General features: G+C 39.5%; 1 protein-coding gene across 4 annotated transcripts in view; it reads right to left on the bottom strand.

The window, feature by feature from the left end:
* The window catches only part of PRKACB (protein kinase cAMP-activated catalytic subunit beta), a 122,381-nt gene that overhangs the window by 13,970 nt on the left and 94,001 nt on the right, over positions 1–14,410 (bottom strand). For all 4 annotated transcript variants that reach the window (XM_050963507.1, XM_050963508.1, XM_050963505.1 and 1 more), the window contains 5 exons: positions 11,779–11,877; positions 5,783–5,865; positions 5,048–5,174; positions 2,363–2,458; positions 557–679 (listed from right to left, as the gene is read on the bottom strand). In XM_050963507.1, the coding sequence (XP_050819464.1) occupies positions 557–679; positions 2,363–2,458; positions 5,048–5,174; positions 5,783–5,865; positions 11,779–11,877 (528 nt within the window). The remainder of the gene's footprint in view (positions 1–556; positions 680–2,362; positions 2,459–5,047; positions 5,175–5,782; positions 5,866–11,778; positions 11,878–14,410) is intronic.

Raw genomic sequence — 14,410 nt, forward strand, 5'->3', positions numbered from 1 at the left:
CAGGAGTCTATCTCAGTTGGATTTTCTCAGCAGACCTCCTGGTGTGAAAGAGGAGTGCTGGGGCCCCGGACTTTTGGTCTAAAGGAGGGAGTGAGGCCACGTGGCCTACTCTGTGCAGGAAGAGGGAGACCCTTTGCAGGTTTGGCACACTGAAGGGGTGCCTCCTAGAGACTGTTCAAAGTTCGGGGTGTAGCACTGATACTGTGGATTTGTGACATATACTTACTGGATTATTTAGCCATTTTCTTTTAAACATGAAAACACAAAATTTGGGGTGTAGGAATGTAAGAATCTGAGTTTTTAAACTGTAAACACAGCAATATTTCAGAGACTTAAAAAATGTATGCACTTTTAAAAAATTATTATTGCAGTAAGGATGTCCATGGATTCAAAAGTACATGTAATGGACTTTTCTAATTCTCTGTTTAAATGGATCAACCTCTAATAAATCAGTGAATTGCAGATCTACTCAGTAGACAATTAGGACACAGGAAAAGCTCTGCAAGGACAATGGTACAAAATAAAGATTTTTTAAAAATAGACCCTTTTTGCATACCTTTCCAGAAACTATCTTTTCATAAATTTGAATTGGTTGATCTGCAAAGAATGGAGGATATCCAGCGGCCATTTCATAGATTAACACTCCTAATGCCCACCAGTCCACTGCTTTGTTGTAGCCCTGCGAGATAAAGGAGAAATATTACTGTTTTACCATAGCTAATAAGATTTAAGAGTTCCTATACACTTATAAATACAAAATATATAGTATTCGTATAAAACACTAAAACAAAGAATTGTTCAAAATTAATTGCCTCATGATTTCCAGTTTGTAGATGACTTAAAACACACATGGATGATGCACTATGATATTTATTCATGGCTCAGTACTTGAAACTTCTTGCACAGATACCTGTCCAGTGAAACCAGTGGGACTCTGCACAGGTGCAGCAAAGCACCCACCCACCCAGAAGAAAGCACAAATAGCACCCACATAGCAACCCACCCACAGAGAAGAAATATTGAGGCCCAGGTCTTTATCTGAATGCAGTCTCATCACATGAAACTTAGTTTCAGAGCGAATTAAAGACATTTCATTAAGTAAAATCATGCCTCTAGCAATGTACATACTGTTTCATTCTTATTATTTTAGTATCTTAAAACTTATTAGTTAAGTTAAAATGGAACTTCTCAAAGCTTTTAATAGAAACCAGTTTTAAAATATTTAGTTATTTAGCTGTTACTGATTCATCTATTAACTGACCTGTACTTAAAATTTATCTGAAAAGTTGTTTACTCTGAAAATATAGATTACTATTACTTAAATTACAAATACATTTGCAAACAGTAAACTTAAAAAATTTCTTTTGCTGAGATCTTACCAGGACCTGAGCGCAAGCTTCAGTGTGTTCCCTGAAAAAATTAATATCAATATGCTAAAGTGAGAGAGGAAGGAACACAGCTTCCTGTGCTGCTTTACATGTTAAGTGTATTAAGATACACGGGCTAAGAACTATTATCATCACCAAAAGTTTCAAGAGAACCATCACCCTGCACCAAGGCCTTGGAAGGTTACAAGTATTTTCAATTCACTTTTACAGACAATAGATAAGATATTGTGTAATAAGGGGGCATCGGTAAAACAGGGATAATGATACTTGCTTTCCTTTGTTAAGCACTTTGAGATATATGGATAAAAAGTTTTACATAAAAGCCAAGTATTTATAATAATTCCTTCTCCATTCAGATACCTGTTATATTATTTGAAGAAAGAGATGATGTGAGATAAGCCAGTTATGCTTAAAAAGTAAAGTCACATTTGATTTTTTTAATTTATACTTAAAAAGACTTAAAAAGGAAGACAATCTAATGCATAATGCTTACAGGTTGAAACACTCGCTCAGAGGGGTGATTCCCAAATGTCTATTGGTTTATCCAGTATGCAGGTTTGGTTACCTTCTGGAATTTTTTAACTAGTTCATTAAAACATGAAAATATACCAGAGCAGGCAAAACTGGCATACGCTTATGAAAAATGCTAGTGAAAAAAAAACCTCCTAATTATAATTTGCTTCCTGCCCTGCAAAAAGTTACTTGCAAATGTGAGAATAGAATTTTGCAAGGTTGCATTAAGAGTGTGTACTAAGATAATTTGGAGTATTTTTTAATAATCTCTAATTAACACAGAGGATAGCATTTTGTGTACTTTACGAAGGACTGGCAATTCAGGGACTGATTTTCACAAGTGCCTAGCTACTGCAACTGCCTCAGATGCCGATCATTAAAATAAATAAATCTAAATTGGATCAAACATCAAGCCTGAACAACAAGACAGTGCTTGTTCTTAAGATTATATACAGAAATACCTTGCTGAGAATTATTTCAGGAGCCAAGTATTCTGGAGTTCCACATAACGTCCAAGTCCTTCCTTTTACTCTTTTTGCAAACCCGAAGTCTGTGACCTGGAGCACAAAGAAAAGTACTTGTAATTATTTTTAAGTGTAGTTTAAAAAAAATTCAATTTGGGAGATGTTTTGAAAAATATCTTCATCCACAGAAGCAATTCACCATTTATGTCTTGTTCAATATGGTGTAAGACTTCATCTTGTTTAGCCAGTTATTTTGATCCTTTAATTAGGACAAAAGCTTATGAAAAAATTGATAAAACTAAACAAAAGAAAGATATGGCAGGTACTCCACCCTTAGCACAAGCCACTGTATTAAAAAATGCAAAGCAATGAGACATAACCATGGATTATTATTTTACAGATGAATTATACTTGTATTAAATATTAGTTCTTACTGTTACTTCAGTCTTATTAAATATAGCTGAAAATGTGATTATTGATAATGGGTCACAACTTCTGTAGATGCCATTAATAACTTAAGAACTGGATCAGAAAAAAAAAAGTTGGTCAAGCGATCAGGAACTTCTTGAAAATCTGGGAGATTTTTACTGCAAAGTTGCATAAGGATTATATGTACTGTGATAGAGCCAGGCCAGCTGGGAACAGCAGAATAGTAGAAGGGAGATATACTGGCCACTGGATACGCAGTTTTCTGTTCCCTGAGTGACCAGAGCAGGGGCTGCTCCAGGCTAATAAGAACATCTGACTCCAATTAACCTGCTAAGAGTCAGGTGAGGCTGTTAAGCACCTGACTCTAATTAAGGCCTCTCTGATGCTATAAAAGAGCTCACTCTAGTCAGGCCAAAGGGAGTCAGAGGAGAGGAAGTGCATGTGAGGAACTGGGAGCAAGAGGCGTGCAAGAAGCCGAGAGTGAGTAGGCATACTGCTGGAGAACTGAGGAGTACAAATGTTATCAGACATCAGGAAGAAGGTCCGGTGGTGATGACAAAAAAGGTGTTGGGAGGAGGCCATGGAGAAGTAGCCCAGGGAGTTGCAGCTGTCGTGCAACTGTACCAGGAGGTTCTCTAGACAGCTGTAGTCCACAGGGCCCTGGGCTGGAACCTGGAGTAGAAGGTGGGCCCGGGTTCCCCCCAAACCTCCCAAGTCCTGACCAAACAAAGGAGGAATTGACCTGGACTGTGGCTTCTACCAGAGGGGAAGGTCTCTGGGCTGTTTCTCGACCCACAGGGTGAAACTGTGAGGCGAGCAAATCCGCCAATAAGCACAGGACCACCAAGGTAGAGGAGAACTTTGTCACAGTACCCTTTTGGCATCATCAATGTAACATTTGTCATAGAGTAAGCTATCATAAAGGAGGTCTTTTCAGATGATAGTAACTTCTGATACAATCCCTCTGAAACACTTTCTCAGATATTATATACTATTCAGTACAAACTCCTTCAGACGCAAAGAGATGCAAAATGGAAGAGGAACGTTTCCATATCTCCACTACTATGGTATTTCTTTACGTGGAAGAAGACTGGAACTTTCACCTAGATAAATAGGGCATATATCTTTGTTAGCATTTCTTCCTCCACCAAAAATAAATAAATAAAATAAAATAATCTGACCTGCCACTGCTCAAAAAAATAATTTACAATAATCCCAAAACCACTTATTCAGTATAAGACAAATACATATTCTTCTTCTGTGCAAAGACAGACGGCTGTTACGAAGACTTTACTGGAAATAGCCAAATCACAAACACTGATCTTTGTTCTTTTCCATTCATGCTTTCAGGCTGAGTGGACAAACTATTGAGGTTTTTTGTTTTATAATTTCAGTCACACTGTTAATCAATCAAACTTATCAAGAGAGAACTTATATTTGCAGTTCTGTTGTTTGAAGCAATGCACAGTTAACACTCTTGAGGCATATGGTGCCTTATGGGAGTTTTCCTGAAACTTCAAGAACTTGCTATTTGAGTTCAACAGTTGTACTGTGAGATTCAAATATTAATGTTTGTATAAACCTAAGTTTTTACCCCTTTTTAGTGTGAGCAGTTAGCCAATATTTGGAGTCTTGCAGGTTGTTTCCATTAGGAGGCGAAATTGATGATAGTGAGTTATTTCTCTGATGCCATCCTGTATATTTATAAATAAATGTACACAAAGTTCTGTTTCCTTAAACACAGTAGAATCAAACAACAGGAGGCAGTTTCTTTGCTCACAATTCCAAGCCTCTTCCCATTCAGAACTTTGCCCCAAAAGCTCTCTTTTGGTTCTCTGAAGGCCAAGTCACCAGTGCTTCACTTATTGTCTCTCCTGGCTCTTTGCTTGCTTTCCTGTTGGCCTGTGTCTTTGTGATTGTGAGCCAGAAACAGCTCCATCACACAATACCCACCCCTTCACTTGCATTCAGATCCAAGGAAAAACTTTTCAAACTGCATAGTTCAGCTCCTACTCTAGCCTTCCCACGATGGTCAGAGATTTGGGCAGTGGCTTCTTATTATTTCAGCCATAACTAAACATATAGGCATTTAATCACTCCCTCATTTAGCCAGAATGGAAGATGACTGTCACATCTACCAGCTTCAACAAGGTTTGTGACTGCCCATAATTCACAGATGCACTTGCTAGGAAATACCCAACGTCCAGCATAATACAAAACTCTGAAATACATAAATGTTCACCTGCATCATACCTGGATATATCCTTGCTGGTCAATTAAAAGATTTTCAGGCTTTAGATCTCGGTAGATGAGGTCTAGTGAATGGAGGTACTCAAATGTTAGCACTATTTGAGCTGCATAAAACCGTGCATGTGGTTCACTGCAATGAATTAAAACATTATTATGCCTTTAACAATAGCCTTACGTAGTTACAATATAAAACGTCACATTCTTAAAGCTGTAGACAATTTAAATATCAAACAATTGTTTCCTGGTTATTTATGTGATAGAAAAAGAACAAAGGGAACCAACAAGATTTTAGTATCCAAATGCCCGTAATGTCAATCCTCCAGGATTTATAACATTTAAAATTGCACATGCAAGCCAAGGGGTAATGTGCTCCATAGGATAAATCTGTTTATTTAATTTCTCCTTTGTTGCAAAATGATGTTTTCATTTCACCTGGTCTTTTGGACTAACTTTTAGAAACCAAAAACATTGCCAACGACAATCTATACACCCGTCCCAGGATTCTCTTGTACAGATTATGAAAGCCTATATTAACTAATTGCAAACTAATAAATGTAATTAGGAGACTTCCATTGCATGATTTCAGCTCAATGACAAGGGAAAAAATTAAATGGCATGTACCCATATTATGTAATTAAAACTCTTTTTCTTAATGATTACAGTTTCAAGAAAAAATATACACAAACTAGAAATTTAAGATTTTTACTTCTGAAGGAATAATCTAATTAAGTATCTTACCTGAATCTTCCAATTCTTCTTAGATGTGAGAACATTTCACCACCAGGGACATATTCCATAATCATGTATAAATTAGAATTGTCCTAAAAATCAAAAAAAAAGATACACATAAATATTAAGAATTCAACATTCTAGAATCTCTATAGAAAACAATTTTTCAAGTAAAGCACATTTTACTTTTTACTAAAGAAGTAAAAGATTAATCTCTGACCACATACTCAACACAAAACAGCATACAGTAGTTGATGGAAAAGTCAGACACAGGAAACAGACATCACCACTGTGACGTTCCACTCCATATGTTTTATGGAAATATGCTAATGAGTATGACTATAATGTTACTGGAATATGCTTTATGCAAAAGGTCTCTTATAAGGTATCATTACAAATCTTATAATCTATTGAGTAGATTGTAATTGTACTCAACAAAAGGTGGCACATAATAACCAGAAAAGGCTTAGTTTATGTTCTGCCCTGCTACCACTGATCTGAAAGGTTTAAAAACCGTAAGCAAGAGGAGAGTTCAACCAGTCTCATGGTAAATTGTAAGATCCAGGAGTGCGAATCCTGTACAATGCTCGGCTATATCCTTAGCTGGAATAAACTAACACAGCACCACTGAAATCAATGAAACTACATAGAAATAAACTAGTTGAGGATCTGGTCTGATATCTTTAGAGAAGTATATTCCCACAACTGTTTAGAAAGAGAGGGCAGCTCCTTCTAGTGGACCTCTAAAATTGTTTGGAAAATAGAACTAACCCAGGGAATGCACTTCAGTTCATGCAGTGGTCCAATGGTTAGTTTAATACCTATTCTGCTTCAGTCCTCTGTTAAAAAAGTTAATTGTGAACAGATGCTTAATACAAATCAACATTAATTGCAATCTGGAGCATGAGCCAGAACAAGGAGAGAACAGAATAAAGAATAATTAGACAAATCAGATATATTCAAATTGGCAGGGCCTGATGAAATTCACCCAATTTACTTAGGGAACTAGCAAAAGTAATCTCAGAATCATTAGCAATTATCTTCAAGAACTCCTGGAGAATGGGTGAGGTACCAGAGAACTGGAAAAGGGCAAACATAGTATCTACTTATCTTTAAAAGGGGAACAAAAAGGACAGGGGGTTATAGACCAGTTAGCATAATGTCAATGCCTGGAAAGACACTGGAACAAGTTATTAAACAATCAATTTGTAAGCATGAAGAGGGTAATAGGGTGATAAGTAATAGCCAGCTTCGATTTGTCAGGAACAGCTCATGCCAAACTAACCTAATTTCTTTCTTTGACACGATTACTGGCCTAGTGGATAGGAGGGAAGCTGTAGATATGATTGTAGTAAAGCTTTTGAGGCTCTCCCACAATATTCTTGTAAGAAAACTATGGAAATGTAGTCTAGAAGAAATCACTATAAAGTGAGTGCATAACTGGTTGACAAACCATGCCCACAGAAGCTTATGCTCAAATAAATTTGTTAGTCTCTTAGGTGCCACAAGTACTCCTGTTCTTCATGCTCAGAGAGTAGTTACCAATGGTTTGCTGTCAAAATGGGAGGACATATCTAGTGGGGTCCAACAGGGGTCTGTCCTGGGTCTAGAACTAATCAATATTTTCATTAATGACTTGGATAATGGACTGGGAAGTATGCTTATAAAATCTGTGGATGATACCAAGCTGGAAAGCATTGGAAGCATTTTGAAGGACAGGATTAGAATGAAAAAGGCCTTTGATAAAATGAAATTAAATAAAGGTAAGTGCAAAGTATTACTGTCCTGCTCTATTTAACACTAGTTACATCCCCGCTGGAGTAGTGTGTCCAATTCTGGGTGCCACACTAAGAAATACATAGACAAACTGGAGAAACTAGAGGAGAGCAACAAACGTGATAAAAGGTTTAGGAAACCTGACCTATGAGGAAAGATTAAAAATACTGGGTATGTTTAATCTTGGGAAAAAAAAAAAAAAAAAGATGCCTGAGTGGGGACCTGCTAACAGTCTTCCAATATGTTAAGGATAATTATAAAGAAGACAGCGATCAATTGCTCTCCATGTCCACTGAAGGTAGGACAAGTATTAATGGAATTTCTCTGCAGCAAGGGAGACTTGGGTTAGATACTAGGAAAAGCTTTCTGAAAGTACAGGAATATGTTACAAAGGGAGGTAATGAAGTTTAAGAACAGGTTAGACAAACACCTTTAGGGGATGGCCTATGTTTAGTGGGCCTTGGCTCAGTGCAGGGGGATGGACTACATAATCTCTCGAGATCCCGTCCAGCCCTACACTTTTGTGATTCTATTATTCTCATTAGGGCCATACCTCCATGAGATATATAAATGTATCTCAGAAAACATACATGCAGACGACGTTAGCCTGAACTTAAGGCATTCTTCCAAATGGAGCATAAAGATTGTCATTAAAGTAACTGATGTTCGTTTGAAACATTCCATGGCACTGGAAGCTGAAAATTTCTCAAGTTATTTTCAAGTTCTCCTTTGCTCATCAGTTTACAGCACGCGCTCGTTTATCTGAATAGAATAGAATATCACAGTTGGAAGGGACTTCAGGAGGTCATCTAGTCCAACCCCCTGCTCAAAACAGGACCAATCTCCAACTAAATCATCCCAGCCAGGGATTTGTCAAGCCTGACCTTAAAAACCTTTAAGGAAGGAAATTTCACCACCTCCCTAGGTAACCCACCCCAGGGTTTTACCACCCTTCTACTGAAAAGGTTTTTCCTAATATCCAACCTAAACCTCCCCCACTACAACTTGAGACCATTACTCTTTGTTCTGTTATTTTCTACCACTGAGAACAGTCTAGATCCATACTCTTTGGAACCCCCTTTCAGGTAGCTGAAAGCAGCTATCAAATCCCCCCCACAATTCTTCTCTTCTGCAGACTAAAAACAATCCCAGTTCCCTCAGCCTCTCCTTGTAAGTCATGTGCTCCAGCCCCCTCATCCATTTTTGTTGCCCTCCCCTGGACTCTTTCCAGTTTTTCCATATCCTTCTTGTAGTGTAGGGCCCAAAACTGGACACAGTACTCCAGATGAGGCCTCACCAATGTCGAATAGAGGGGAATGATCACATCCCTCGATCCGCTGGCAATGCCCCTACTTATACAGCCCAAAATGCTGTTAGCGTTCTTGGTAACAAGGACACACTATTGACTCTCATCCAGCTTCTCGTCCATTGTAACCCCTAGGTCCTTTTCTGCAGAACTGCTGCTGCCTAGCCATTCGGTCCCTAGTCTGTAGCAGTGCATGAGATTTTTCCGTCCTAAGTGCAGGACTCTGCAGTTGTCCTTGTTGAACCTCATCAGATTTCTCTTGGCCTAATCCTCTAATTTGTCTCGAAAGCCTCATCCACCTCATCCCTATGATCTGATGGTCTTTAGCAGACTCCTACCACATCACCTTTGTTGCTCACACTTCTAAACTTAATCCAGAGACACTCAGGTTTTTCCGTAGTTTTATACAGGAGATTTGAGCAGTCATACTGCTCTCTTACATACAATGCAACTCCCCCACCTTTTCTGCTCTGTCTGGCTTGCGGACACCCGAAAGTTTCAGATAACGGGGCATTTGAACACACAGAAGTGCTATTCACTAACACAGGGCTACATGGAGGACATGCTGTGCATTCAGGTAACTAGGATGGTCAGATAAAGGGAATTTGGATACTTGGAATTATATTGAATTTCACGTCGGGTATATGGCTAGTTTACAACAATATTTTGACGACCTTTCTAATATAGAGAGGGCATCCTCAATTCCCAAGATGCTGATACATAACTGACTCTTGGAAAGCTCAAGCTTCTGAAGCATACACCACACACTGCGCACCACCCATCTATACACACACTTCTCATAGTTAAGAAGCACCTCTTGTTAAAATGATCTGAGAAGGAATTTAAAATGTCACCTAATCAACAAGATCATAACATTAAGTTCCCTCATATTCTCTATAGCTTCTATTTCTTGTATGTCTGCCTCATTTTAGATGTTATGAAGTGTCATCATGAAAAAATGCGTAACATAGATCTCTCTGACACTTACTGAATTTTGGGCCCTGTCTACACTACAGAGTTTTGTTGACACAAGTTACACCGACGGACAGCCACTGCTGTAATTAAACTGCTGTTTCATGTCCACACGATGCTCCTTTTGTCGAAGGAGTGCATCCACAATAGCACCTCTTGCATCGACACAGAGCAATGCACTATGGGCAGCTATCCCGCTGTGCAACTGGACTCAGGGAGCTTTTGGAAAGTTTTGCAAGGCCTGATGGGGGCAGGGGCAAGTGCAGTGTCACATGATGGCGGCTTCTCAATCCCATCATTCCACGGGCATCCTACTAGATTGACAACTACTTTTCAACTGCCCTGGTAACCTGCAACCCAATCATCTGTGTCAGAAAGCATGGATTCTGCACTGCTATTCAGTATTGTGCTGTGCATTATGAACACAAGTATATAAGAGTAACACAATGGGGGGCTATTCGGCTGGAGGAGAATATTAACACTGAGCCTCAGTAATGTGTGCTGCTGCAGTGTACTGAGCCTGGCATTGTTTGCTATGAACTGTGTGTGCCCGAAAAGTGACACATTTTAAATCCCTTTTTAAAGTAGCACTCAGTAATATGACCAAACTGACACTGCTGGACACTAACACAAGAAGACCACATAAGTTTGTATGTGGTTGAGTGTGAGACACAACGTGTGACAGAGTTACAGAGACAGAGTGTGTGTTGGGGGAGAGTTAGTGTGTTGGCATGCTGTCTATAAAATCAGACAGAAATAACCAATCCTGAGACAGAAGCTGATGCACAGACAACTAGCATGGCCTCCTCTCCCCACAGACCAAGGAGATCCACTCACTTCCCTGCAGTCCAGGCAGGAGGGCGCTTGCTGCCAGTAGCCTGCCTGTGTAGCTGGCTGCAGGGCAGCGGAGTTCAAAACAGTGAGCAGAGTGGTCATGGTGGGCATTGTGGGATGCATCCTGGAGGGCAGTTACAGTGATGTAATGAACGCAGTGTCTACACTGACTTTGTTAATCTAACTTTGCCACAAAAAGCTCTACGACTCTCATCAAGGTGATTTTATTTGGTTATCAAAGCAGGAGAGTTTTGTTGGTGGGAGGAGCATTGTAGTGGTACACCTCCACTATTTTATTGACAAAAGCTGCCTTTTGCCAACAAATTGTGTAGTATAGACAAGGCCTTATTCTCCCTAAGGAGAAAAAAGACTTTAACCTAGCAGATAGGAGCAGAGGCACAAGGTTTTGAGTGTTTTTCAAAAACAACCAAGATGCCAACACACACACACACACACACACACACACACACACACACACACACACACACACACACAATAGATAATATGCTTCTTCATGGAACACATATACTTACTTTATTGGTTATATATATATATATATATATATAGGCTAGTGTTGATAGTGGAAAGAAGAATAATGGAGAGAGACCAATTTTTTCTGCTTTAGCATAATTCTCCCCAGAAGTACATAGTTAAAGGGATAGCATGAACTTTAAATGTTACTTCTATCTGAAAGTTTTACCAATTATTTTTACAATTATCATTTAGATTATTATGACTGAAAGAGATTAGAGAAATTACACTAAAAATGCAAAGCTTAACACAACACATTAAAAATAATTGGCTACATTTCAAATTGATAGTGTCCCTTCATGGAAAGGTTTTATGCAAAGTACATTTTACCAAAAGCATGAATTACTGGCTATTAGTCATAATTTACTTAGTATTTTGAAAACAAAGCACATACTTTATATTACCCATCGCAGAGAAGAAAAATAATTTTGCATTAATAATTCTTAGGAGGATATGATGTACTTTATCATAACTGCGTTATAGTGCAATGGCTTCACAGACTGAGCAAGAAAGTTATCTGTACATATCTAAAATTTGAGCATATACTTCATTCACATTTTGAAACAACTGCTTTCAAAATATTTACCTTAAAAGAATATTCCAGTCTCACAAGGAAAGGAAAGTTCACTGCTTGCAATATTCTCTTTTCATTCAGCGTGTGTTCTATTTGCTTCAGTTTGACAACCTAACAAATAAATAATTTTTAAATTTTTCAGTCTAAACAGATCTTATGTTTTCCAATAAACATATTAAAGTTATTGAACTGAACTGCAAAACCTGTAGATACAAATGGCTAAATGACAGGCTTTCTAGTACAAGTCATATTTAGAATTTCTTTCCTTAAAATGTTATGAGACTTTACAATTCTTAAAACATGGAAAATGGATATCTTTAGTAAGTGGAGGACTTTTTATATGCCCAAAAGTGGAGCATAGGAACCAATGGGGCAAACTTAACACATCCATGACAATGTACCTACCTGACCTGATGGCAGTCACCTGTAGCAGTGACAGGGTAGTGAATCTCCATAGCCATTCCATGTTGAGACTATCAGTAAGGGTGTCAATCAGTCTAATGATGAGTTGTGGGTGAAACATACTTACTCACAAAGAACAGCACTGAAACCCTCTCATTTTGCAAAACCCACAGCCAGGAAAAGATAATGGAAAATCTGGGTTTAATTAATAATTTCCTTACACAGAAGAGTCGCATCTGCCACACTTCACAATGAGTTTCGTATATTCTGCTGTATACAGGAATTCCAAGGCCTCCTAACAACAGTGTCAAAATCTGAGTCTTGTCCTCTGCTTGGAGGCTACTATAAATGCTTTACAGTGAAAGGCAGTAAATGGTAGGTTCCAGCTCTCTGCTCTTCTATTGCTAATAGGAAATAATTCTATTTCCTTTTATTTAACTCCAGAATTAAGTAATCATCCAATTTATCAATACCCCATTGTGAGAACTGATGGACGTGCGTATGACTTGAGAATTACTTTCGGTTACTAATGCTCTGGGTTAGCTTTGAACTGGTTACCTAAATGTGAAAGGCTTTGTATCCAATCTCATTATCAAGGTACTAAGCTATTAAAGTCTCTCTAAGGTACATTACTTTTATCAGATAATATAGGCTTTCTAAAGCAATGTTAGGTAGCATGTAAAGATTTTTTTTTAAAATACAAATGGAGCAAACAAGCCCACAAAAACCAGGATAAAATTGGAGCCACTCAAAAACAGTGTTTTTGTTAAACAGAAATCTGATCTTACTATTGTAAATAACTGATATGCTAGGTTCCCAGCCAAGTCTTAAAATTTACTTGTATTAGTTATTTTGGTTGCAAAATAGCTGTAATATGTAGAAGTGCACTCTTCCCCCTACCCTCTCAAAATTTTGTATGAGAAAGCTCTCTTTTCGGGGGGGGGGGGTTGTTTTGTTTTAAATGTTTCTTCTGCGAAAAATCACGAACCCAGATATTTATACTCACCAAATCAACTCAGTGTGCCCTTTCAAAAAAGTAATTATGTAATGAAAATAACCAAGCAACATCACTTTACAGATATGCTGTACCAAGAAAGGACATACTTCCAAGTTTTTTTATCACATTTTTAAGCTTTGATGAACGCTGAATTAGAATACAGAAAGGAAACACTGAATCACCCCTGACATTCAGGGTCCAATATGTTATGTTGTTATTGACTCTAGACCTTTCAAAAGTGGTGTGCCGAGTCTTCATTTATTCACTCTAATTTAAGGTTTCGCATGCCGGTAATACATTTTAATGTTTTTTAGAAGGTCTCTCTCTCTACAAGTCTATATATTATATAACTAAACTAGTGTTGTATTGCAAAATAAACAAGGTTTTCAAATATTTAAGAAGCTTCATTTAAAATTAAATTAAAATGTTGATCTTACGCTGCCAGCTCGCTGCTGGTATGGGGTTCTGTTCACCTAGGCCAGCAGTGGGCTGAATGAGGCCTGCGACTGGGACCCCAGCTGGGAAGGGTCTGGCAGCCAGAACCCCAGACCGGCAGCGGACTGTGCGGGGCCAGCAGCCAGGACCCCAGATCGACAGTGGACTGAGCGGCTCAGCCCACTGCCGCTCAGGGGTTCCATCTGCTGGCTCCTGCCAGCCGGCATCCCGGCTGCCAGCCTGCTCACCCTGCTGCCGGTCTGGAGTCCCGGCCCTCCCCACATACAATGGGTACCTACCTTCTCCCTGGTTCTGGCCCATTCTCTTCCTCTCTCTGCACTGAGTTGAGGGTGGGAGTGGACTGAGCACAGGGCTGGGGGTGGAGGGTCTGGCCAGGAGCTAGAATGAGGGAGAGGGCTCAGGAGGTTTGGGTGTGGGGGCACTTACCTGGTCAGCTCCCATTTGATGTGAGGAGTGCAGGTGGGAATGTGAGTAGGGGTGCAGGAGCTCCCGTTTGGTGCTCAGGATGGGGGTGGGGAACTGCAGGGTGCATGTAATGTGGGAGGGCTGGGGATGTGCAGGGTGTAAGAGTCAAGGCAGAGGGCTGGGGGCATGTGAGGGGGGTATAGGTGTCAGGGTAGGGGGGCTGGGTATGTGTGGGGGTGCCAGAGTCAGGGCTAAGGTCATGGGGGGCTGAAGGCAGCTGGGTGGTACAGAGCTCAGGGTAGGGGCCTGGGGGGTGTGTGTGTGTGGGGGGGGGGGCGGATTACGGCTCAGGGCAGAGGGCTGGGTGACTGCCTCCCCCAGAAC

This window comes from Gopherus flavomarginatus, chromosome 7 (genome assembly GCF_025201925.1).
Source record: "Gopherus flavomarginatus isolate rGopFla2 chromosome 7, rGopFla2.mat.asm, whole genome shotgun sequence".
NCBI classification, from domain to species: Eukaryota; Metazoa; Chordata; order Testudines; family Testudinidae; genus Gopherus; species Gopherus flavomarginatus.